The following is a 26,576-nucleotide window of genomic DNA, read 5'->3' as shown; positions in this document are numbered from 1 at the left end:
GTTCTGCGTATCCTTGAGGGCTGTGGTGCTTCTTAGTTTTTGTTTGCTATTTTCCGTCCCGATACGCTCTCTTAAATACAAAAAAAAAAAAACAGTCTTTGTAAGCTTCTTCACGCGCTCGCCCAAGACTTGTCCTTGTACTTGAGCTAGATTTCTGCCTTTTCACAAATCATAAACACATCCTTCCGTGGAAAGACGCGCTAGCAATGGGTGTTCGGCGGATAGTTTCGGTTTGTTTCCATGCCTTTTTTTTCTCACACACTTTTTTCCCCCTTTTCGATTCCACTCGGTTCGGCTTACGGGAAAGCATAATATCCTTTTCCCATCCACTAGAGATGTAGATTGCTGCTAGAACGCTTTTTTCTTCCATTCCTTTCGTTTCGTTCGGCCACCACTTGTTATGCATCGTGCTTTTTATTTGCCTTGCTGCGCACTGTGACAACCCGAAAGACAAAAGAAGTGAGAACCTGTTGTTCGACACTTCTTCAGCCGCATCCTAGGGAACGTTGTTTTTTTTTCCAACGCAACTGTTAGTTTTTTGCTCCTTGTTTAATTCTACACACTATTTATAATCATTTCAGGCCCTGAAGGATAAAGTTAAATGTTGGATAAAATGTTTCATCAGTCTTCTGGGCGGGTGGAAAGGCGTGACATGATTTATGAAGTGTCTTAAATCATCAACAGGCGTGAGAAATAGTTTTGAGTCCGTCATCTGAACTGAACCATTTATATTCGCGCATAGCTGACAACCTGTGTATTAGTGTGCCTGTAGGGTAAATGTTCATTTTATGAGCGATAAAATTCTAGTTTCAATATAGGAAGCGTAATTGGAAGCCTTAACGATGACTATTTCATCATCAAACGTACCAAAAAATGAATCATATTACAGTCCAGAAGCCATCCACTGCTCACCTTCGTCAATTCATTTAGCACAAACTGGTGCTTGATAAAGCTGGGGAGTCGAGTTTGTTCCTTTTTTGTTTCGGAACACCATTCTATACCCATGGCTAATTCAAAACGGCTCATCGCACTAATTTGCAAACGGTTTGCTGTTTAGTATGGGCACGTATTGAAGCCCTTCAGCAGACTGCGGTGATCTTACCGCTTAGGAGTTGAGCAGTATTAGACTACCAAATGAGTGTCGCATACGGATTGGCTGGGCTGGGCTGGCTTGGTTGACTTCGTTACAGGGATTTGGCAGCGGTATGTGTCAACATCGAAAGTCACCTTGTCGGCTAGAGGATGTAAGAGCAGAAGTCAATTAAACAATGCTTATTGTACGTGTGTCTGCAATATTTGTTATGACGTAGAGGCAGAGAGTTTAAGATTTTTACAAGCTCTATGGAAAATATGCTACAAATTTTCTTCACACATTTATTTTTCTCTTTATTTATTATTGAGTCTGACGGGACATCGCCGTTTTGTTGAACAATGAACATTAATAATAATAGCGCAGTTCCTCCTGATTCTTTGCATTGTCCCGGGAATGGTCGATTACATTTTTCGTTCTTATTTATTTATAATTAATAATGATGGTCCAGTGCCGTATTGTCCCATTTTTAGTTCTTTTTCATTTATTTTTAGTTAATTTACATGAATAATTTATGAAATTATTTTGCTTCCCTTTTACTTTTTGCTCATGCTTTTTATGCATTATCTTTTAATTTTAGCTTTATTATCAGTTTGTTCATTTGTTCTTTTCATTTGTTTATTTACTTATTTCCAGATTCTTTGATAGATTAAATTAATTATTTGTTTTAAGCCGTGCTTCTATTACTTTTTTATTATCATATCGACATTTTTGCTCACAGTTGATTTGATATCTTTTTTACATGAACTACAATGTAATAAGAGCAGCCAAGAAGTAAAACTCACTTCCAAAAAGCAATATTGACACGAAACAGATCCAGTACCAGCCGAGAGATCAATTGGATCGGGCAAAAATCTGACAGTAAAACTAACTCACTGCTAGACTACAATCAAGCCACAGCAAAAAAAAAAGTTATCGGATATCGGTGTTTTATCAATACGAAATATGAAACGGGAATCCTTCTAAACGAAGCTTGCGCGCACCCTCCGGCCGGGTATGAACGGTTACGGCACACGAATGTAGAGACCAGTCACTTAACATAATGAAATTCGAACATTTTCGATTTTTTCCCAACCTCTTCAAAGCCCTTGCCCGGTGGTGGTGGTGCAGCACTTGTGTGGCTACTGGTGGCTAGGTGCGATGTGCGAGGGCCAGCGTGTGCTGTAGCTTCATCCTTCCACTCGTGACGAGCACTAGAATTCCGTTGGGAATGTCGCCTGGGGGCCAATGTTTTATTGGAACGTTTGTGAATCTGATTTGCATCGTGCTGGTTCACGACGGTGAAACGTGCTACTTACTACGGAGCTGCGTGTGGATAAAAGGGACGGAGCAGGCGAATAGACAGACGCGTTAGACCATGTTATGAAATAGTGCTTCGAAAAGCAGAATTTTTAGACAATAGTCGAACCAAAAATTTTATTTTCCGCCTTCATAGCAGTTTAGTGAAATTTTATTCCAAAAGATTCAGTCAAAAGCGTTGGTAGGGCGAACCTTTTGTAGTCCAGTCTCTGCGTTAGGTCATACGATTTGCAAATATGTATGCTTCTGGTGTTGTACCCAAAACACACCTTCCTGCTCCACATCTGTGATATTCATATTCATGACATATTGAACACAGTACATGGTCACCACTTGAAGCTTGTGGCGTTCCCAACCGTCCCAACGTTTCCTTGAACTGTGCTAAGGAACTGATTTTCCACGGCAGTGGTGGAAGGTGTTGAAGAATGGCAGTAAAAAGAAATAACTATTAATCCAACATACGGCGATGGCATTTGCAACGGAAGCACATCGAACTCAAGGATATCACACCATATCGTCGCAGGTGTCAAGTCCGCTTTCCTGTCTGCTTTTGCTGTGGAAAGCGGCCCATACATCGTGGGCCAATTTCTCTCCCGTGCCGCATACAGATGGAGACGCCTGGTACGGTGTGCCAAGCCCCGTACGTATCGGTCGGAAAAAGTCAAATAGTGCATGATTTTATGTGCTGTGTCACGTGTGGGATTAGAGATAGGAGGAGGGATGGAGTAGAGGATGGCAAGAGGAACGGGGTATAAAACATTGAGATTACCTTGGGTTGTGAAGGGTGGGTATGTGAGCGCCCCCAAACCAAGCCATGGCAATGACTTACGATCGTGTGGTGTGGCACTCAGTGAGTTAACAAATGATTTTATCGATATCGTTTCCCGCTTTGAATACGAACGTGTGAGTTTAAGTAGCTTCAAAGGTTGTTCCTAAATGCATTTAAATAAAAATAAAACTAACTGCAAATTAACACAAAAAAGAGTACATTATGTAAGGGTTTCCTTCCTTCAAAAAGGCATTGGCGAACCGTTTTATTTTATTGCTTAGGTAAATGTCAGCTAGATAATTCCATTAACACAACCATACATTGCGAAGGATAAAAGGGCTTTGCTTTGTACTTGAATGACATTAAACAATGGGAGCGAGAAGAAATAAAACCTGCAAGGAATTCAAGCAAAATCACATCGAACATTAGTCACGAGGGGGGATTAAACTTTTTTTTGTGCCGTAATTTGTGTGTATGTTTTTGAGCCTCAACAGCTCGCAGTCCCGGTTCCAGTAGCAAGCGCTGGGACCAACTTTATGGCCGCCAGTGTATTTAATTTGTGCTGCGTAATGTAAGTGCACGCCACCGGTTTTGTGTAAGCCGATTGATACATTATCCAAATGTGCCAACCGGCACATCACCCGGACAAAAGGTCAATACGAACGGCGAACGGCTCAACCACTCCACACTGGTCGGGTTTGTCGATTGGTCAGCATAATACATTCCCAGCGCAATAAGCAGAACCGCAGACGGGGACACAGGACAAAGTTAGCGTTTATGTTGCCCATAAATGGTCGCTCGTTGCGTACACGATACATTCTGGTGGTGCCCTTCGGTGATTGAGATCGATTGTAAGATAAGATGGCCGGGATGAGGGTGAACGACATGATAGGCGAGGAGGGGGAGGGGAGAGAGAGAGGTGGCGGCGAAAAGCAAAAGGACGTTGGAAAAGGGACAGCGAGATGGAAGTTTTGTTTTTGGTCAAATGAACAAACCTCCAGGGAGTTCTGCGTTCCCTCGGCTGATGTTCGAAACTGTGTCGACCGAAATTGTTGTGCTCGGGTGGATCCTACCTACTTTGTGTGCCCGTTTTAATGTGACCCTCGGTGATTGTGTGATTTTTTTACGATTTATGCCAGAGGACTTTGCAAATGTCCTTCCATAATGTTGGTGCGTGTGGAAAAAAAAGTCTGGAAGCTTTAGCAATCGATGTCTGGTGCTAAAAGCTTTTACATGTTTTCGGTTTAAAAGTTTCATTGTATGTATAATGTGTATATTATATTGTCATATTATTTGGAAATTTTTTGTATTTTAGAATTTAAATTCTAAATCATTTCATTCTGACTTTAAAATTTTAGCATTACAAGCCGAATATGTGGTAAGCTTAAAAAAAGCTCTGCCCTTAAGCAAAAATCAAACAAGCTCAAGCAAAATAATTGCAGTGTCAATTCTGTGTGCGTTGGCAAGTGTTTATCGTTGTTATACTTAAACCCTGGTGTTCATGACAACTAAGAAGCAATTCCTCATGATAGTTGCTTCGATTTATCCGAAGTGAAATAATGACTATTTGAAAAAATGGTAGTGTGTTGTTGAGTTTAAAGCTCCCTTCCATGTGCCGTGTGTGTTACGGTGTTACAGTGTGAAAATTCAATAAAAAATTTCAGTTTAAAGTGTTAAGGCAGTGTAAATCGACGCATCTTCCGTTCACGTTTTAGTAAGGCTTGTGCAACAGTGAGATGAACTCCATGGCCGGTGAATATGAGCCCACACGGCCAAGGTAGTGCAAGCTGATTCCGCAAACAGGCTACCGTCGAAATCCAGTGCTTCCGGGAAGGCGGGGCAGGTTAAATTAAATTAGTCTAAGCACGAGAAAACCCTCCCAAAGCCCTGCGTCCCTGCTGACGAGCGTCCCCTCCTGTGTGTGTGAGTGTTTTCGTGTATGTTAATTCCTCTGTGTAGCCAAATTTCCGCCCTGAGTAAGCTTTGTGTTAAGTGAATTCGGGGCCTGGGAATTTCCCGTCGTGTGAGGGAGCTTAAATTGCACAGGAAAAAAAAAACCACAACAAACACAACGAAAAAGAAAAACACACCTGCGGGAGCTCGCTGGAGCAAACAAGGCTGTGTAGAAGTAGGGTATCACATCTACATCTAATCAAACATGCCCTTCGGCCGGAAGTCACCGCTGGAGGCACTGGCCATGCCGGGTGCCATTATTGCGTACAAATATAGCCAGTTCCGGCAGCGCCGACGGGAGGCAGCTAATCGGCGCGTGACGGAACGGGAGCTTTCCGCACTGCACACGAAAATCGTAAGTACTCAAAGTCTTACCAAGGGAGCAGGATGCTTTAAGGGAATTTCCAGATTTTAGCAGGAATGTTTGCGTTACTGTAGCCTTGCATCATTTAGAAATGGGGAAAATTACTCAATTATTCCTTTCGTTATTTTTTTCTAATGATGTAACAATGACAACAAAAGTAAGGCAGCTGAAACTGTATAAATCTTTATCTTTGTCTCAGCTAAATGGGCTCTGTCCGACTCTCGTATCCAGGATGAAGAGAATAATGCTCAGAAGGGCTTTAGTTTTCGGATGTGTGGAAGGATCAATGGCAACAATCAGTCTTATAGCGTTGTTCAAAATGCCCCAGAGCATTTGCATCCTCCCCTCGGATGGTTCAAGTCACGTGGCCATAGAGGACCACCGGGCGAATCAGTGCTCGATATATCGCGCATTTCGTCTCCAAATTTTATTGCTGAGGGCTGAGTCCCCGGAAACAGGTATTTCGTCTTCGTTGCATTGATCTTCTATCAAACTCTTGCTTCTTCTCGGCCATATAGAGGATTACTAGACTTGCTGATAACACGTAATGAGATAGTCAATTGTCACTACGCGAGAACGATCCGGATGGAATTTGAACCCCAGTCCTGCCGTGATCCCGGATGACCAACGCCACTGGCTAGGGCAGATGCTTTAGGAAATTTTACATAAAGGCCAATTCCATCAAATCTATTAGTTCATTTATAAAACATTTCATTGGCACTTGTCAAAGAAATAGACATGATGATGGATTCTGGCCATTTTTCTGTAGTGCCAGGCTTGTCGTAGAGGGTTGTTTACTTCCTTGAGAATTCGTGTATTAAATTTTTCGCCAAATCTGAGTTATTGGAATCGGCATTTGATTGCCTGATTTATACCTAACAGTTACACAAAATCACTATCGAAAGCTTACTTAACTAAACTAAAAGCTTTATTTGTTATTGCTCGCACAAAACAGGATTTTTTCAAATGTAAATAAAACAAATTTATTTTTCCCTTGATACCGATTTCCTTAATGCGACTCAAACACACACTCACTTCATTCATCGTTTCTTGATTGAAGCGTAATTTATCCACCTTGGTACCTTGGACAGCAAATTCCCCATCTCGTATGACACAAGAAACCTTCCCTGACTGGCTGGCTGGCTGACGTTCATTCGTTGGTTGGTTGGATCTTATGCCTCGGCCTTCGGATAAGATTGACGATGGTTGTTGATAAATCAATTTCTCACTCACGTCAGCCACCGTCGTCGCTGTCGCCGTAGCAACATCCAACCGGGAAAAGCCTTAGAAAAGCGTTAACCGTTCAGCATCCCAGCTAGGTGGCGGCCGTATCCCTGGAAACTACCGCACACGATCGCACTGTTAAAAATAGTTCCCGTCTTCAGTGTAACACGAGACGCATGGGAAAAATGGTGGAAAATGGCCATGGAATGGTGAACTTCCCACGCCGTCCGTGTCGTGGGTTTTTGTGTTGCGAACGGTCCACTTTTCCAACGGGATCAAACCACCCACACAGGGTGGGAGCTGGTTATGAAGGGCTGTGTGTGGGTTGGTTGAGAACATATCGACGACAGGCTTCGTTCGCTGCTTGCTACCAACACGCGCCAGCGCGGAATCGAGGGAAAAATCACGTTTGGTAAATATTTGCCATTTGTATACATCGGTCGGTTAGCTGGCTGGAAGGAGTGCTGCGCTGTTGCTTGCCTGTCCCATCGTCTACATTCTTCGGTGATTATCGGGAGCCGGGAATATGGATCGAGTGCGTCTATCCATGAACAAGGAATAGTTTGCGACCGAACTAGACGTTGTGTCGCAGGAAAGTGGCTTGACTGGCCAACCCCCGACTTTGGAGTGGGAGTTGAGTTTTGCATTTGTAATTTTATTGTTCGCTACTGTTTGGTTGGTGGGTGGATGAGTGGATGGGTGAAATTGGTGAGGTGTGATGAATGTGAATTGGTGGATTTTGGAGCTTTTGTACAAGTTTGAACTATCGGTTTTGTGAAGCGACAGCGAGTGTTTGAGTTAATTGCAGCTTAGTGAATGATTATTTATATTAGTTGCGACATTTCCTTAAATACTTATACTTGTAAAAATTCCTTAAATACTTATACTTGTATTCCATTCCCATGTGTTCTTCATTCTGGCTCCATCAAGTCTGCTCTTTTCATTCAACGTTATCGACGATATGTGTTTTCCAGATTGACATACATTCATACATACACGGCACAATGGTTGTTTGCCCACGAGAGGTCGAATATCAGGACGAATCATATCACGGGAGGCAAAGCGCATCAATAGCTTTCCCTCGCTTCTACAAACCGGAAGCTACTCGTGCAGAAGTTGCGACGATTTCTGGCTATAAATAATTTCTTTCTTTGCTGCTATCGTTGTACCACGTAGGTGGTACAAAAGAAGGAACAAATTGAATGATCTAACATTACGCTTTCTTACGAATGGAGAACCTAGCAGAAGAATGAACTGGTTGCGTCGTGGTAAGATTTATAAAGATGCAGTGTTGCGTAACAGTGGAATTGGTCACAGGGACTCGTCGTAGTAAATTGACTGCGTCGTCGACCGAGCGAGAAGAGAAACCATTCATTTTTCCTAATGAAGCAGTTTGTCTTCTTTGTTAGCACAATCAGTCTTATATCGGGTGTTTTGCTGTAAAAGAAAAGACAAAGCTAAGTGCAAACTTCAATCTATTTACTTAGAATCGTCCGCTTCCTAGTGTTGGTTGTATTCGGACAATGTTTTGTCAGTTTACTGTCGTATAGGGTTTTTAATTTCCATATTACTTAGTTCCGTTTCTGGAACGCTTTCCTGCATATTCTCGCTGGGAAACAACATTTCAAACGAAAAGCGGACAGATTTTCCTTTATCCTTTTCTCACTCGGACAAATACGCCTTCCGGATTCCGTGGAATTAGAAGTAAAAACTCTTCCTGCTGCAGTTTGTCTGCTATTTCCATTGGCAAATGTGGCCAGCGTGTGGATTCGTCGTCAGCAATAAAAGCAAAACGGTGTCACTGTTGGCAGGCTGTTTGTCTGTGTTTTTCCTTCCGTTTGTTCACGTGCTCCCGAAGGACGAGAGATATAAATTTGTGTTGTGTTGCAATACATCGAGCGGGTTTTGCAGAGTGGTGAGGTTTTTGTTTTGCTTGCTTGAACTTGTTTTGAATTTAGTTTTTAACGCTTCTTTGAACGGATGTTTGCTGTCTTAATTTGTGTGTTTTGCAACTAATTTAGTGGGTTATTGAAGTGTGAAAAAGAATTTGCATACAGGATCGGTATTTAAAGAATTATTTGACATATAGGTCAGATTTTATTTACACGGAAATTGGTATTTTTCTATGACTTCTCCTTCTTGGCCTGCTCAGGGTTGAGCACGTCTAGATGACATGGCGAGGTGTCCAATCCGTTTCGTAGAAGGGCTTCAATCGTTGGCATGAGTCCGGCATCCTCATCATCTACCCCAACTATCGTATCTTTCTGCTTTTGACTACCGTCAGCATATTTGCACCGCCAAACAGCTCTGCTAGCTCATGGATCATTTTGCTTCGCCGTTCAAGAATGGCCAGTGCATTTGTGTCCTTCGTTGGGGCCGATGATCGTACGCGTTTCAAACGGGTGTACGAATTACATACTAAAGAACGATGTTCATCAGGAGAGTCCGAGTCCTTGCCACTAAAAATTATTCAGGTCTCCTCTATTTTTCTTTCAATAGTTCCCATGATAAATATGATTCATCGCTCGAAAGATAAAGAGATAAAATTGTATTCACTTCTCCAATTTAACTCCAAGTTGACTGTTTCCCGCTTCTTGCAACCAGACGTCCCGGATTGAGTGAAATTTTTCCAATAAATATTCTATTAGACTACCAGCTATCAACACCTCATTTCCGTGTGTCAGTAAAATACAAATACAATCTTCCGTGCCCGGGTATCACATGTGCCCTGATCACACACATTCAGGCTGATTGGTTGGCAATAAATTATGAAACAAAAACCAGGTTAACACGGACGGCTGTAACGAGGACATTTTGCGATGCAAACGAACGCGGCGCAAAACCATTCGCAATGGAATCATGGTACGTGAGGGTACTGAGCAAAGATCGTTCAAGGGAAACTCAGAACTGCACACACACACACACTTGCTGAGAATTTAATGATCACGACAAGCAGCAGCGAGAAGGTACAGAACGATGGCAAACAGTCGAGCACCTTGTTAATGTTCGCGAAAGGCAAAATGGGCATCAGTGCCCGCATTACATTATGATGTGGTTATGGTGGTGATGCTTTTCGGGAACCCTTTTTTGCGCTTTTCCGAACCACAAGATTCGAGCGAATGTCTGCAGAGCGCGATACATTTTTAATAGATTTGCCACACACAAAAAAAAGGGAGAAATCAGATTGTAGATTCTTTTTGTGGGGACTTGTTTTACCTTACCTGATTTGTGGTTCATACTTACCGAGCGATTAATAGACAGGTAGCAGATGGATGGTTGCAAGCCGTGGACTCGTTTAAAAACATTACATTTATTATTAATTTGCATAAAACCTACCTACACACTATCGTGCGCACCGGCTTCCACCACAAAACAGGGAAGCTGGGCGCAGGGGTTTTGGCATTTTAGGATTTTCGCTGCTGCAACTGTCGCTTCTGTAGTTGCTGTGCCTCCTTCGGCATAAGGTTCTTGCCGAACGGGGGCTGTGGATTCGTGCTGAGGTAGAAGCTACCGCGCAGCGTACGGTCTGTGTACATGCCCATGAAAACGTCCTTGGTCATGGTGCAGTTGCCAGTGTCTCGGGCTGATCGTGACGATCCGCCAGCCGTTTCGTTCGATTCACATCGCTCGCACAAGAACCCTTGCGGTCGGGTAAGTGATTCGGCAAAATATTGCCAAGCTCGGGCATGACTACACCCGATGAAGACGCCCAACCAACGGTTCTTGGCCAGCTCCTGCTGAGCACAGCCGGGCTGCAACGGGACACCCCCGTTCGGATAGAAATCCACGTGCCCTAGTGGCCACGGATAGCCCAGCAGGCCACCGTCCGTATGTATGACGTCCACAAACTCGGCATCCTTGGGGCTAAGACGCTGGGAGGCTTTCTCGAATACGTACAGTGGGAACGCTGGATCCAGACCTGGGAAGAGAGAGAGAGGGAGAGCGAACAAAAAAATGAGAACTGGAAGTTATAACAGGAACTTATTCCAGAAAGCTAACTGGGAGGGTCTCAAGGACATTTGTTGAGATTTTGGTTTTGTTTTCTTCCCTCTCTACCAAGGACAATCGGTCGTAATGCAATTAATCAAACTCTTACCAGGCTGTCACAAGTTCGCGGGCAGCACCACGTGTGATGGGTGGCCTCACGTTATTGTTTTTATCCGGGTAAGATTATTGCTATTAGTTTTTCCGGGCCTACAGCCCCTAGCGACACATGTTCCGTGGGATCGAATTTCGCGTATTGCATACTTTGCATTGATTTATAGCACCGGCAAAACTTTGGATGGTTTAGGAGCCGTTGACTCGTAGAGCTCAAATGTCCCATTCGACGATGATGAAGAAGCTCGTTTTTATTGGGGCTGCATGCTTGAGAGCTTCGGAGTTTTGGAGGTATTTTTATTACCATCGCAGCAGAAGTAAAGCGCGTACGAGAACCGATATCAAGTGCTAGCGGACCGGTCACATGATGCCATGGGTTCGGAAAGGTGCACAAGAACACAACGAAAGAAAAACACCGACCAAACCACATCGCAAGAAACTATCACCGAGTATCGTACCAACGTGAATCCACTTCGACGAGAGACGAACCGATCGAGTCTCGACGGCGTTGATGGTGATGGACGGTGATGTAGTTTGGCGACTAGTTTGGCTTGCGGACGGGGTACAAGAATAGCTAAACGTCGCGCTCTTGAGTCACTGCTGCTGGCCAACTTCTCGAACCTGAGCGGTAGCAGAAAAGCACTGGCAATAAATAAATAGCGTATAAATTTTTATCGTCATTTCCTTTCGGGAGGAAATGAATGTTCATTCCTGCGTTCGGCGAACGATTGTCGGTGGATGGCGGTTGTCGCTGGATGCAGGACACAACGAAAGCAATGATGTAGTATGGTTCGGTCTGGTTTTGACTGGTCCTTGACTGGGACGTGGTTAGAGTCGTCTATGTGTTTTGTTTTTTTGTTTCTTTGTCTGCCAAACCAAGAGCAACTATTTTGGTTGTGATGAACGGTCTAGGCAGGAGCCGAAATGGGCATAGTTAGCATATACTAATGATTGATCGATTTTATGTAATATTGATAGGAATGGGAATAGACTTTCGGGTTGTTCCGAACGTTTCGGGCTGTTCACGCAAAAACTATCAATTTATTCGCTTCGTTTTGATTTGAGGTTTTAGCGGTTCGCTTGTTCTTTTGTGATTTATGTAAATTGAATTGTTAAATTATGTTTAGCAAAATTTTATGAAATAAATTTTGGCACGTAAATATTATAAAAAAAACCTATTTTTAAATCAAGTATTGTATAGAAATTAAATTTATCATAAAGTAAATCGAAAGGATAATTTCTATTTAAATTGAAGGAAAACGGAAAGATCGTCACCAACACAAAGAAGATCAAGCAGTACAAATATCGCTTGAAAGGACTTTGAGATTAAGGTCATGAATTATAGCAAATAAATTCAATGAATGTGTTGGTCTATAACAGACAGTGGAAAATAAATATAAAAGATTTGATGTAAATATCATTACATAAATTAGTCATTGAAACTAAAGCTGGTGGTAAAACATTTAGTAGACATTGTATGATAAACCACAGCAAGAAAATGGATCATAGCAAAAGAATTATAATAATAAAAGGTAATTCCTTCAAAATTCATGATAGAAGATTGTAAAGAACACTTAAAATGCATGCAAATTTATAAATAATTCTAGTGCTTTTTAAAAAAAACTTGCTAAACATATTTTTTTCATCAGCCTTATTGGCGATTTGGAAGCTTTTTTTAAAAAAATGCTACGCATTTATGCCTCATAAAGTAGGGTGTACTTATGTACAACAAGTTTTGTAACGCTTGTACGCCCCAAAAAAAAAGGACACACCGAACCTTCGTGTTAGGGCTGGTGTCCTGCATATCCGAACAGGATGAACTTTGTTACAAGCTACCATCATATAACACTGTAGCAAGATTTAAAGTTTTCCTCTTTAGTTTTTGTTCTTGTTGCTACTGGCTAAAGTTTGCCCATTGTCGGAACTTTTGCATAATGAACCTCCCGGTCGGTTGGAAATCTTGGTTGGCTTTATATTTTCGCTTCCCTTTATTCCCATTTAAGGCATTTGTTTAAAGAGCAACAGAGGCACGGACGAAGTTTCCCTTTATTTGACCAGTGCGCCAGGTCTACTTACCGGTAATGCGAGGCAGCTTTAGACCCCATTCGTTGAGCGTTTTGCCAGCAAATCCGGCCACCTCCGCACCGAGACTGAACCCGATCAGATGGATCTTCTCGAGCGGAAACTCGGACAGCACCAGAAACCTTACGAAGCGTGCAATGTACCGTCCAACACGGGGACCATTTTGGACCGAGTTCACGTACCACGGTAGCGCGGTTAGCGGACTCCAGTCCACCAGCACCACATTGTAGTCGTCCGCCTCGAGAAGCGCATCTTTCATCTGTCTGCTGCTTTCGCCGGTACCGCCCGGTGCACGTTCGGAAAATCCGTGCAAATAGATGACCAGCGGATTGGTACGGTTTAGGTGGGACGCCCGGAGATGCTTCTTGTCCGACACGAACAATGTGTCACCGGTGTCCGGATTTTGTCTGCGAAGGTGTACGAACGAAACGGTTTACTGGTTAATGTCTGTCGGATTTAAACGCTGCTCTGGGCATGCTTTGGGGAAGGTAGGGATTTGGCATTACCTTGTGAAAAGGAAAAACTGTATATCCTTTGGTTCTCTTATGGGACAGCAATTATCACAGTCCCCGCGGGGAGCTGGTGAGTACATTAAAGGAAGACCGCCTGAAAATGGAGTTGAAAGATGGATAATTTATACGTTTTTTAGTTTAGAAAAAAAAAACTATCAAAAATTAATCTGTTTTTAATGATACTTAATAGCTTTAACGGGTCAATTTCCTAACCACAAACTTGCTCGGTCTGCCATTTAGAAACCAGACATGCGTGAAATCGTTTTCATAAAATCATTACAAAATCACTTGTCCGTTGTTTGCGGTTTGTGATTGGAGGTAATTTCTCAGCTACAGTTACAGCTTTTTGTTTTTCGCCGTTTTTTCTCACCGTTTCGGCGCCCAAGTACCTTTCTGTTTGCGCCGATTTTTATGGTCCTCATTCCCACACCCAGCTCGTTCATGATGGTCAAAGGCAAAATGTCATTCCGTTCCATTAGCTAATGAGGAACGCAAGAACGTCCGAAAACGCAAACACGATGAGTAATGTGGTGGTGTTTTCGTTCGATTTTGGCTTCTGGTGGGTACAATTTGGATCGAGGCGAAAGATTGTGCTGTCGTAGTACGTTACGGGCGAAAGAAGAATTTAAAGAAAAAGCTTTTCTTATTATACACTAAACACAAGCGATAGAGCAATCATGTGACCGTAAATAGAAAAATGTTTTTTTTAAAGAAAAAAATCACTTATGAAGAATTGATTTTCCTTTGATAGTTAATAAATAGATACTAAAAGTTGAATAAATTTGAATAACAAACAAGAAAAGCAAAATTATAAAAAATCCCAATAATCAAAAGTAAAATTCTTTGGTGAAACTTCTAAAAAATGAAGAATGTGAACCATTAGAAAAATAAGACAAAAGTTATAATAGAAGCAGGAAAAGATTTATTTATATTTAAATTTATAATCAATCATTCTAAGATTTGTTTAAAGACAATCATCCAATCAAAAGGGAAGCATTAGTGTATGCTTCCCGACGGCTGATGATTGAAAAACCATTTTCCGAACACACTTTTGCTTTCAATTTTCCATCACGCCACCCGCCCGGATCGTGTAACATAATTAATTGATCGATTAAAGGAACCTTTCATATTCCATCGCTAAATGCATTGCTTCTCCTAGTCAACTCCTTGCTCCCCGTGTATTTTTTTTTGACGGCAATTGTCGGAACGTCACAATCTATCGAAAACATGTCGCCAACATGACACCAACCCCGGTGCCGGTACGGTCCCTCGCTCGTTCGCTCACTTTTGCCAGGTGACATCGTTTTGTCTGTCATACGGAATTTGCTCCCCGGAAGTGGGCCACCAGGAAGGAAGGAAACCTGGTTGGTTCAAAAAAAAAAACATGTCTACTGACAGGACTCTGACATTGGTTTTTGTGTGTGTGTGTGTGTGTGTGTTTTCTTGTGTATACGCTGATGGAAAATGCATTACGGAAATATGTGGACAGCCAAATGTCTCCCGAGGGCAATCCCATTTTCCCGTTTGACGTTGTACGAAAGCGAATGTAAAAGCAAGAAATATGCTTAATAAAGAAAGGCGTACAAAAACCAGCCCGAACACGAAATGGCTGTCAAAGTCTTGTCACTATAACAATAGGGACACCAGTATTTCGTGAGGTGAAGTGTGGGGGGGGGGGGGGGAGAGGGCAGACAAAGGGGTGAGAATTCTCGGTGTACAGAATGTGCAGTTCGGGAAGCTTGTGTGCAAAGTCGGGCAGGCGATGACGTTCGCCCTAGAACGTGTGGCTTGTTGCCAGCGGGAAGCCGTGGTTTTTGCTCCTCTTATCCGCGCGATTCATCCTCAAAGATGAATTCTTAACCTAGATTTTGCTGTGAGCTTTTTGACTACCAAAGTACCTTCTAGAGATAGAAGAAGCCAAACAAATAGAGCATAACCGAAGTGGTTGCGAATAAGACAAAAAATCCTTCCCGGAAAGAGTTTGTCGCTTGCCATCGGTGCATTTCATTAGTTACGGAGGTAGAACTAAAAAAAAAAAGAGGTTAAGTACAGAGTGCCACAGAGGCTGTGGAAAAAAGAGATGTTGCGGATGTGTTCTGTTTGCTTATTCTGGTTTGTATGTGGTTTTTTTTTCAAGATAGGTTTTAGTGCATTAGTGCATTCATGCGAACGAGCATTCATTTGTCTCATGATTTGATGCTTTGGAAATTGTGTTTTTTACTGTTTTGCCATTTGGTTTTAGCTCCTTTTTGTGTGTTTCAATGACTAATTCAGGTCACATCATATAATATTATCCAAATCCTGCATTGAATAGCTTTTTTTTGCCTGATGAGATACAAATTTCTAATTTATTATTATACATTTGAGCATTCATGTTGATATTTTACTTTTGTTGAGTTAAGTTTTGTCACATCCATTAGCATATTTTGGTTGTCTTCTCTTTTCATTTTTGTATCATAAGATCCAATTTGTTGATTGATGTTCGTTTTTTTAAGCTTTTTATTTATTTAAAAGTCGGTGTTGTGTTGTCAAGTCCGCCAAGGGCGCGTTTTTCCGACACCTTTCCAACGTTCCAACCTGAAAATTTTTCGCTATAAAGTTTCTATTCTGTTCTCTAGGTATAAGTGCATCAAACGACCTTGAACTGTATTCTAGAATGGGCCTGACTAAACTGCAGTAAAATGCTTTTATGCACATGGGATCGTCAAAGTCTTTTGTCATTTTAAATATTAATTCTAAAGTTCTTGTTCTTCTATTTCTTTGGTGTGAAAAATATGTTCTTTATTGCAATTTTCTTATTCAATTTATTTGAAATCCAAATACTCATCCTAAATATTATATCCAATAAAATAACATCTCTAAATATAGTTCTAGTAGTTGACGTTAAATAAAGCAAGACATCAGCATGGTATTTTTAGCACCAAACGGTCCTAATGGAGTGTGAAAAACGATCCTACACAGGTCAATATACTCTTTTGTCACTAAAGTGCACACTGGTCGTGAAAAACTACTAGCGCATTTTCCCGGAAGGAGGCGCATTTCCTTGAAACTCTTCGCCGCTGCTCCCTCTGTTCCCATCGTCAGCCTACCGTAACACCAAAAACACGCCCCCCGCCCCCCGGGGGGGTAACGTTTTTGGCGTGAAGCTTAACGATTTCCGATATGCAAATTAATTTTACACCGTTGTACATCCCCGGGTGCCTTCCCGTGGCGTGGTAAAGCGCCAGCCAGCCAGCCAGCTAGCCAGCGTCAAGGTGAATCCGTCCGTACTCGTCGTTTTGTTGTTCGAGTGAAATTAGTCATTTTGTAACTCGCTTCTTCGGGCCGACCCCGACCAACCCCTGGGTCGGTGCGGGTGCGCTGGGTCAAAATTTCTCGCCCGTTTAGGCAAAACGTTTACTCGGCTGTGTGGAACCCCGCTCGATTCGATGGACAACAGCACGAACCGGTAAACCGGTTACGGACATCCTCAATCACGAGTTGGCACACGAACTGCACAACCGGAAATCACGTGTCTCCCGTGTATACTTTTTGTGCCAGAGACTGTGTGTTTGCTTTTTCTTCTTCTGTTTTGGAATGTTCTGTCTGGCGCGGTCTTTTCATTGCAGGACTGCTCGACGCCAATCAGGTACCGAGCGGGTTCAGGCAACAAAGCGCCAGAATTGAATTGCAGGCGGCCATTTTCCAGTAACGTAATGCGACGGAAATCGTCCTTCGTCGATAAAATCGCAACCGTTTGCAGTACCGGGCTGAAACTGTGCATAATCAAGCTGTTATGATGATTCAAAGTCAAAGCAGTGTAGCCAAATTGAGCTTCAAAATTGGAGCTTTTCCAGTGTTGCACAGACTCCAAACTGATTTGCTCACATTAGCTCAGAGTAGACCATTATAAATATTATAAGTAATTTGGTATTTCAAATACTAGAATTCGAGCAGCAAAACAAAACATTGAATGCTCTATTACAAGCTTATTTTTGCTGGAAAAATTTGGGTCATTGTAGTTAGGATAATTTGTGAAACGAACACACATACACAGACTCAATCAGGCCCGATACCCAACCACTTAACTACCACCATTTTGACCGGTTTTCGGGCCCATTTCAAAAGCAAACAACAAGTTGCACACTGCTGTTTGGCAAATATTTGTTCACCCGCCGGTGCTTTCCTTCGGACATACGTTTTGGCACATTTCGTTTGTGTAGGACGCAATTTAGAGTAATCGTCTTCAATTTCAACCTTCTCGCAACGGCCCGCAACTACTTCCCACGTGGACCGAAACGGGGTTTGGTAGCCATGGAAGTTCTAGCGATGCGCCAAGCGCGTCATCATTCCTCCATTACCGAGGGGTTGAGGATTTACCGCTAATTATGACATTATGACGTGTCCACAGTCTTATCCAACTCCGGTGTAACACGTTCGATGGACACACTACTCGAATGGTCCATTATCGCCATATCTAAAGCATTAGAAACGTGGCAGCCGGTGGAATTGGGTGTCACGGTGAACAGTTAACCCGATTCTTCTTCTCGGCCCTTTCGGTCCAGACACAAGCGCACACCTATCAGGAAATGGACACTTTCACGCTCCATTTCCAAATTACTTCCGCACGTGCGTGTGTGCTTGGAACGGATCTCCTTCCGGAACTAGCTCTCTTCTGCGGAACTTGAAAGTTCGAAAGTTTTTACCCATTATTTTGTCCAGTTTGAGTGAGGAAAAGTGTTCCACATTTCGGCATCAGTTAAATCAAACTCTCCCAACGTACGCTATCGCTCGGACAATCGTATCGAAAAAATGTTTTGGGTGTCTATGAGTGGTGAGCTGCTTTTTTTTTCCTGTTCCGCTACATTCCTCACTGTGTCGCCAGTGCGAGTCTAAATGTTTATCAAACACGCCATGTCGCAATCACGAGCCCGACCAGTGCTAACTTCTTTCGATTCTGCTGGCGTTCTTAAGAGGAGAGCAAGAGTTTTTCGGGGGAGCAATTTCTCCCATTGCCAGCTGCCCGAGCAGCTAATAAGCCCCCTTTTGCTAATCCCGAAGTGAAGGATACGTATGGGCCGGTAAGGTGGACGGCCATTTTACCAAAGGTCAACTTTGGCGAAGATTTACGATAAGAGAAATGACGACCGTACCAGTAGTACCAGGCGTCCAATCGATCGCAGCTGAAGAAATGGAAGAGAAACATTCCCACGGGATGGGATGGTCTGCCGAAGGAGAAAAAGGGCTCCCAAATCTATGTCCCGTCCTTGAAGCGAGGACGTCACAACGTCACAAAACACGCAAATAAGGGTGTGAAATGTGTTCGGATTCGGAAGATAAATTAACTTTGGCTATTTGGATCGTAAGACGGTGGACGAGGCTCGCGACATAAGCTCATTTGTCACGGAGGTGTCTAGGTGTCTCTAGGAAAAACGGTTTTGGGAAGGATCGTGCATTGTGTCTTCTGGTGGCGTCCAACAGACACGCCAAACGCTGCACCTTAGAGTCGAACATGACGAAATGATGAAGCTGTTTTTGTTGTTCGGGACCGTCGGCCAGTTCCGTCTGGCCGCTATTAGGCGCCGTGCCTGTAGACAAATGGGATTTCTTTAATCAATCAATTCCTTGCGCCTTGCGCTACGCCGAGTCTTGGAGTCCTGGAGGGCAGTAATGATGATAAAAAAGCAGGACGGACGGGATATCAGTTTCCTTTCCAGCTGTTGTGCCAAGGTTGCCTCAAAAGGCGAAGGTAAGCGAAGCTGACGAATTTTTTGGCGCTTTTCCTTCCCGGATTGGTTGGTTGGTTGGATGGTGGTGCTGTTGTTATATAAAGGATTAGGTAACCAAGAATGGGGCCAATCGATTTCTTTAGCATTACAATGAGAAATTTTTGGTTGAATATATTGCCATACACACGCCGGTTCATACGCGCCTAATGGTGGCGTAGTTTGTTGACCAGTAAGCCAGGCCTTCCAAGTCGATAAGTAATGAAGCAGAAGTTGAGTCGCCGACCGTCGTGATAGGAGAAAAAGGGTTCACTAATCAAGATAACAACTACAGTAAAATGGAGATTACGTCTACTGATTGAACAGTGTACTAAAACAAATGTCAAAGCTACAATATTTCAACATTTAGAAAAAGAATTTAACGATATAGCCAAGTTCTTCACGGCGCACTCGGCTTATTTCTCGCGATACAATAATTGTCCTTGAAAACAGTTACTCGAATCTGACACTAATTCCGCACTAACGAACGAATCATCGACAGTGCTTGCTGACCCAACAACCATCAGTTTGGCGTTCAATTAATGTAATCAATCAAGTTATTTAACCACCAGTCCACCAGCTAGCAGTCACGCGTATGCTCACGTGCTGGCGCTAATAAATGGTGACGAGTAGTAACAGTTTGACTACAATTTCAACGAGAACGATAAGGGGGAAGGTAATGAGTGGAAAAGTGGGTTTGGCATGCGGACACTGACCCACGTTCCAATCGCAGTTGACACGAGATAGACTTCAGACTGTGGCGTTCTGGTTTTGTGACACTGGTAATGACTTTTCCGGGCGAGCTATGAACTCGTTTACTGGCCGCAATGTTCTAATCGCAGTGATATGGACAAAAGAAAAATGGTCTATTTTTAGAAGCAAGTGTCTGTGACTGTTTAAAAATTGCATTCCGTACCGCTGATTGTTAAGTAACTCTCAGAAAGTATGTCAGATCGGATTGACATTGTGATGTGCTGTCATTAATAGTTTAATAATGCGCCAGAGACGTAATTATGCGGAATCAATTGATCGCGTTCTACTGACCTGAAGGTTTAATCTGTACGATACGATGTGCGAATGATTATTGCTAATCATAATGAACTGCCTGTCTGTACGGCCTCTACACATCTGAAGCATGATGTGTCATCAAGCCTGCAAAAGGCATTCTCTATTTTTCTACGCGTCAGCTTGTTTTGCTACTTAGCATAAGAATGCACGACTTTTTTGCTGCTTAAATTGCTTCGGTTCTTACAATCAATTAATGGATGGAAATCATTCCAACATGCTTGTTAGCACTTATTTTAAATCCTCCAACACGTGTGTTTACATTTGGTTGGCTTCGGTGTTCTGCTGCCGGTGAGCCGGTTGTTCGGAACAGCGGGAAGGAAGGGCAATGTATACAACGACCTAGTAAAGTGTGAATGAGCTTGAAGCGTGCAACATAAGCATACCCGGTAAGCCGCGAAGGCCGGTGAGCATGCATTCGGCGGTGCGCAGTTGCGGCATACTCGCGCGATCGGTCTTTTGTCTCGCTGCTTTGCTAGGGTTGTTTTAACTCGATCAGGGACTCCGACGACCGGGTGTTTGACATTGAACTTCGGTGCGCTAACCGGTAGGTACGGCATTCCACCATGACATCATGGAGAGGTTAGGCTCGAGGGATGGATATAACTTCAGCAAGCCATCGTGCTTAGTTTGGGCTTTTATTTATAAAATATTTAACAATTACTTAAGCAATTAGTACACTGTGTACTAATAAGGTAACAGGTTCGTCGCTAGCCGCTTGCTAAATCTCTCACACAAAATTGCATTTTACACGAGAATAGATCACAATGGTTGCACAGTGTAAGGGAAGCTTTGCCAAACAAGTTTCATGCCATTCGCTAAAAACACTGACAGGTGACATGCGAACATCGTCACTGGTGTCGTCACCTGTATAACGCTACCGTTACGGTTAACGTTAGCCATCTTTACGCTAACCGCTAACCGGACGGACGGGAATGAAATCGAAAAACGATAACGTATTTAACCTACACAACACACCCTACCGTAAGTAATTACAGCCACCACCACCACCACCACCACCGCCTGTCACCGCTGTCTACCACCGTAACACTTACGGTGGCCACCTCCGTCACATCGGTATGTCGCGTGCCGACGAAACATTTTACCTACACGAGCGGAGATTCCTCGTTCGTTTGGTAAAAATGGTAACCATAAATAAAGCCTCAGCTATAGGGGAGAATCGGTATGGCGCTTTCTCCCGTGTGGCGTGTGCGTGTACGAGCGTGAATGGCGTGATTTTAGCAAAAGCAGTTGTCCTTTTCAACTCGCGCTCCCGCTCGCTTGCTAGCGTTTGTCTCTTGGCTAATAGAAGTAGAAGTTTACCACGTGTTTGCTAATCAGTTAAACCAGTGCACGGGGGTGGCTTTTTTTTGGGGGGCAGTCAAGTCGAATGATCAAGTAAGAGGACATAGTACTGACAACATGTTGCCATTATCGCCGTGAAAACAGTGGCGTGGGTGAGAATTGTTTGGATGCTTTTTGGTTGTTGTTAATTAGCCCATTTAAGTCACACTTGAGAAAGCGTTACAGGTAGCCGCTTTCGTAAGGGTGTTCGATAGGGAGGGCTTTAAACGTTGACGAGTATCCTGGTTGATACTGGAGCTTTTGACAGAAAGTTTTTACGTGACGTTTTTACAAGTTAATTGACCATTCTACGCTGGAACACTCATGGAAATTAACGAGCGACTTTCAAGGATGTCAGACTTAGTTCTGTAAATTGATTTATCCCATTGATGTTCTGACAAAATATTGTTCTTATTGCCTTAAATTCTTAAACTTTCTTTCACCAAACACTCTCGAAACGATCGCACCCAAACATAGTATTAAAACGAGCTACCGGCCTTGCCATCAAGCTTGGGCCAGCCAAGCACAGCTGTCAGTAATTGTTTTTTTTTATTATAGCACCTTCTCCCTCCAGCATTATTATCATTATTAAATCAATTTACCACACTGGGTAAGTTTAAAGAATAGACGATTAAACAGTCATTAAATGCGATAGATTTAATAACATACTATCACCAACATTTCATGGTTGAATGATTTTGCACAAAACAGACAACCTTTGAGATGGTTTTGTAAATTATTGTATTTCTCCCAGGGTTATCAAATGCCCTTACCAAGAGTAGATAGACTTGTCAAGAGCAGGCTGCTACCATCAACAAGCATCGTTTGACCTCCAACCCTTGCTTCCAGCTGCTCTATGCGCAGTATGCTTACCACACAGCCGCATAGATATCGCCCAGCATCGTACGGCCAGCACCGAGCCGCACCGTACTACTTATTGAATTAGTAATTTGATAATCACCAATTAGAGTGTCTTCCGCCGGCCGGCATAAGATGTGAGTCGAGGGAATTTGGTCGTCTGCCCCGAGATATGTGCATGTGTATCGTTGCGAGCGGTTTCGAGAGAAGGCGCTAACATAATAAATGCCAGCATGGTTGGTGCTTTTGCCGCAACTTTTCACCGCATTTTCGCATCTCGTTTCTCGTTGACACGATTGACTCTTTACAGACGGCGTTAACGTTACGTTTACGGACAATAGCCGCGTCACAAACGTGGGCATTAAAAAGGGGTCAGGGTTGTGTTTGTTTATAGGTTTCGCTATGGCAAAACATTACCAACGCGCCTAGTGCATGATGCGGACAGTAATTGTTCACATTGCTTTCCCTCGCTCTACACGGCCACGCTTACATCAACTGCAGGAAGTGCCGATGCACCAACCGATCGCACCGGATCGTTAGATGAGTGCGGTCCGTGCGATCGCTCAGGGTCGGTGGTTGGATTGGTTGGGAAGGCTTTCGTAAATTCGTGACTGGGCAATTGTCGATGGTCAAGATCGAATCTAAAGCGGGCATTTTGCGGTGCGAATAAAGTAGGAACTAGTGGCCGGAAAAGAGGCACAGTAGTATCAAGGCTGTGGTTTTTGTGGATGGATCAAGTAGAGAAAACGAAACTGACCTGTGTGTTGATTAATTATGCTTCAGTACATTATTAATCTTGTTTTCGGTGTAGCAGATTTACACGGGTTTTACTTCCTTACAATCGAAACAAAAAACAGGATACCACAATTTTTTCATTTGATGTCATCGCAATAGTTCAATGCTGGAATTCAAAGCTTATGAATCCTGTGGTTTTGTTTTTCAGTTGCCTTGGCTTGCGGTTCAGTAACAATTTAGACATGTTTTTCTTGATTTCCCTGAGCATAGGATTGAAGCTTGGTCCATAGTAACAATGATCGGCAGAACTGACCATACAACTACGCGTAAATTAAATAAAAAAATCAAATATATAACCAAAAATCTTACAAGACAGCATTTGACTTATTTAGACTTATTTTACCTCCCATTACATTCCTCCCATAGCTAGAATTATTAAAATGTAATGGCAACAGCTCGTTGATAGCTAAGCTGCAATTAATCCTCTTAATTTTTATATTCGATTTTCTATCTACCTAAGGGTATCTTGATCTAAAATATCTAACTTGGTCTAAAATGTGGTACTACATTAATCGAGAATTCTTAATCTTTGTCGGCTCTACAGCTTCTAGAGGTCTTAATCTGTCATATTTGTCTATCTTGATTTGGGAAAGCGTTTTGAAACTGATTTAACTATGAAAATAAAAGATTTAATGCATTCTCACCTGATAATTTTTAATTCAAATAAAAACAAACACCAAATAAATCCTTACATTTTCTCATAAATTATAGGTTTTTCTAGAATGTATAAAGAAGCCGTTAATAAGCTTACAGCATAGCCTGTAAGATTAAGATAGACTTTCGCCAATATTGCCTAAGATGTAAGATATAACCTAGCCTGCCCATCCTAAAGCAAACACTACTAAGGTACCACGAATGCCACCTCTGAAACCCACCTTCCCAACACACAAGTGCCCACAAGTTTGTAGTTAAAAGCAAACACACAAACATGTACGGTACCGATTTTTCATTCGCGAAAACACCCACCTTGGCAGGACACACTGGCACACCGGTTGACATATCGGTGGTTGACACAGTTTAGCCCCGCGAGCTGTTGTAACGATAGCAGCCCTCGTGGGGTGTGTTTGCCTAGCTTAAGGCCACCGTGTACTACCGAACGCCCCAACACGAGCGTCAGCACAGTTGGGTCAATGATCGTATGACGTCCTCTTGAGCGTGGTAGAGTGGTGTTCGAATTTGTTAGCGAATAAACAGTATTGTTGGGGGGAAAAAGCCTTAAAGTGTCCTTTTTTCTCGTGAGTTCAATAACCTCATGTTTGAGTTATAGGTTTTTAAAAGAATCGATTTTCTTTGTAATACAGGTAGATGCCAGGTGGAAAGCATTGAACGAACGAACGAACGCTAAATCCATTTGTAGTTCCAATCACGATCGACTTTTTCGATTCGATTGGTTGAAACGCTTACCACATTTTTGGGTAAAAAACCCATCACAGGAACGAAAACAAACATAAATTTTGATTACAAACAAAAAATAGTTCGACATAAGAGAACGGAAAACGTAACTTACCCAACCATAGGGTGAACACGGTGCACAGTGCCAGCTGTCCTTCGCTTAGCACCATCGTAGCAGCTATTTGTTAGGTCCCGTTCTTTTTCAGGGACCCGCTGGCTCTTTCTGTGGGGTTGGGGGTGGCAAAATTGACGCCAACGATAAAACGGAAACGCACTTGAAGGACGGCTTTCCGTCCGTTTCGATGGATTGGGGTTGCTGGGGAAAAACCTAATTCAGGACACTTCACTTCACAGGATGCACTTGCTGATGACGCTTGCACACACATATAAAAAAAAGAACACTCAGAGGTTGAGGTTGGGTCAAGTTTTCCTGTGTATGTATGTCTGTGTGTGCTTTTTCACTGCACACCTCCTGCTGCGGGATTCAGGAACGAGAGAAACAAAATTAAAACACACAAATGGAGCTTCCAAAATCAATAAACCCCCTGTTCGGCTGTTCGGCGGCGTTGCGTCTTGACAGTGTCGGTGTCCAATAAATTTCTTTCGTTCGAGCTCTGCTTCTGCTGCAGCAAATGTACATATGTCTGTGTGTGCCACACTGCAATCAAAGACGGTGGTCGTCAGTCAGTCAAACCATGACGTGGATAGACACTGCACCCTATTGAAACAGCTGATCACGCGAACGTACTGCACACACTGCAGTTGGCATTGCTTTGCAGTTGGTCCTTTGCTTTGTGTGTCGGTAAACATTTCACATATAATATTTTCCGCAATAAATCCAGCTGCCCTTATACGTTTATTGTTTGCTTTAGTGAAGCATTCTTGTTTGCTTTAGTGAAGCATTCTGACAGTGAGATTATTTTGGAGCACACAAAATATGAATGGGAAGAGCGAATTCTTAAACCAGATTTATTGCTTTTAGAATGTTGGAAATGTTTGCTTATCAACCCAAAAACAAAACACACCGGAAGAGGCTCACTTACAGCGACCTGTTTTATTTTCCTTACTGCAAGCAATGTTTTATAAGCTACTGGAGCGTATGATCACTGCCGAAAATGATCCACCAATTTGGTGTTTTATTCTCATGGCAGATAAGCAATGATTGCACTCGCAAGGGTCCATTAAACAGCATGAAAAAAAAAAAAACAGCAAACCACACCAAGCAAACGATTTGGACGCGCTTTTTGTGCAAATTTTGATTTCCATATCGAAAACAAAAAAGCTTAAACCATACGTCACGCATGCTGACCCTGCTGCTGATGATGACCGCGACGCGCTAGGCACGATGAGAACTTTAATTGGCGCCTGAACACTAAATGTTTTGCTATAAAAATTGCTATCCATTTCCATTGGTTTAGCTGTTTGTGCTTTGAGATTTCCTCACAAAAACACTGGGGAATAAGTAACGTACTTCCTGTTCGTCTGTTGCTTGCTTAAGATAACTAGCTTCGACCGATTGCAATCTTAATCACTTGCTCTTTTAAACACCATTTACTGCAACGGTACTTATAACGTTTCATCTCAACTCACAACCAACGCCATTAACAGTCCGTTACGAGCTGTTATAGTAACGGTGCAAAACAAAAAAGAAATCAAAACAATACCCGCTACCACTCGCGTGACACTGAAAAGCATATCTCTGGTTCGGAGTCACCGTGAAGGCAAGCACCGAAACCAACCAATCGTTCACGAGCGCTGTAAGCCGTCAAAAGAGATCAAAACAAAAAAGCGATCCCCAAACAGTTTGCCCAGTCAGTGTCACGAACGAACGCACACATACATTGTAGTGAGTTTGTCGTCATGCCGCAGCCGCAGCAAACACCAAACAGCGGAAGATTCAATGTCAGCTGTCCCAATCGTGTGACATCGATTAGCAAACGGGACGAACTCTGCTTAAGAAAGGTGCCACAACCAGCGTGGCTGTGCT

General features: G+C 42.9%; 2 protein-coding genes across 2 annotated transcripts in view; one reads left to right on the top strand and one right to left on the bottom strand.

The window, feature by feature from the left end:
- The first annotated feature begins 5,303 nt into the window (after positions 1 to 5,303).
- Positions 5,304 to 26,576, top strand: part of LOC126568172 (collagen alpha-1(XVII) chain) — a 31,994-nt gene continuing 10,721 nt past the window's right edge. Inside the window, exon 1 of the mRNA XM_050224607.1 lies at positions 5,304 to 5,466. Coding sequence (XP_050080564.1) covers positions 5,317 to 5,466 — 150 coding nt within the window. The 5' untranslated portion in view covers positions 5,304 to 5,316. The remainder of the gene's footprint in view (positions 5,467 to 26,576) is intronic.
- Positions 10,098 to 24,759, bottom strand: LOC126568305 (pancreatic triacylglycerol lipase). Its single transcript, XM_050224762.1, has 4 exons — positions 24,705 to 24,759; positions 13,386 to 13,485; positions 12,874 to 13,286; positions 10,098 to 10,618 (listed from the first exon to the last, which is right to left on the bottom strand). The coding sequence occupies exons 1-4, from the start codon at positions 24,757 to 24,759 to the stop codon at positions 10,104 to 10,106; spliced, it is 1,083 nt and encodes a 360-aa protein (XP_050080719.1). The 3' UTR covers positions 10,098 to 10,103.

Source organism: Anopheles maculipalpis, chromosome 2RL, assembly GCF_943734695.1.
Source record: "Anopheles maculipalpis chromosome 2RL, idAnoMacuDA_375_x, whole genome shotgun sequence".
NCBI lineage: Eukaryota > Metazoa > Arthropoda > Insecta > Diptera > Culicidae > Anopheles > Anopheles maculipalpis.
The sequence above is the reverse complement of the archived record's forward strand: the minus strand, read 5'-3'. Positions and strand labels throughout refer to the sequence as shown.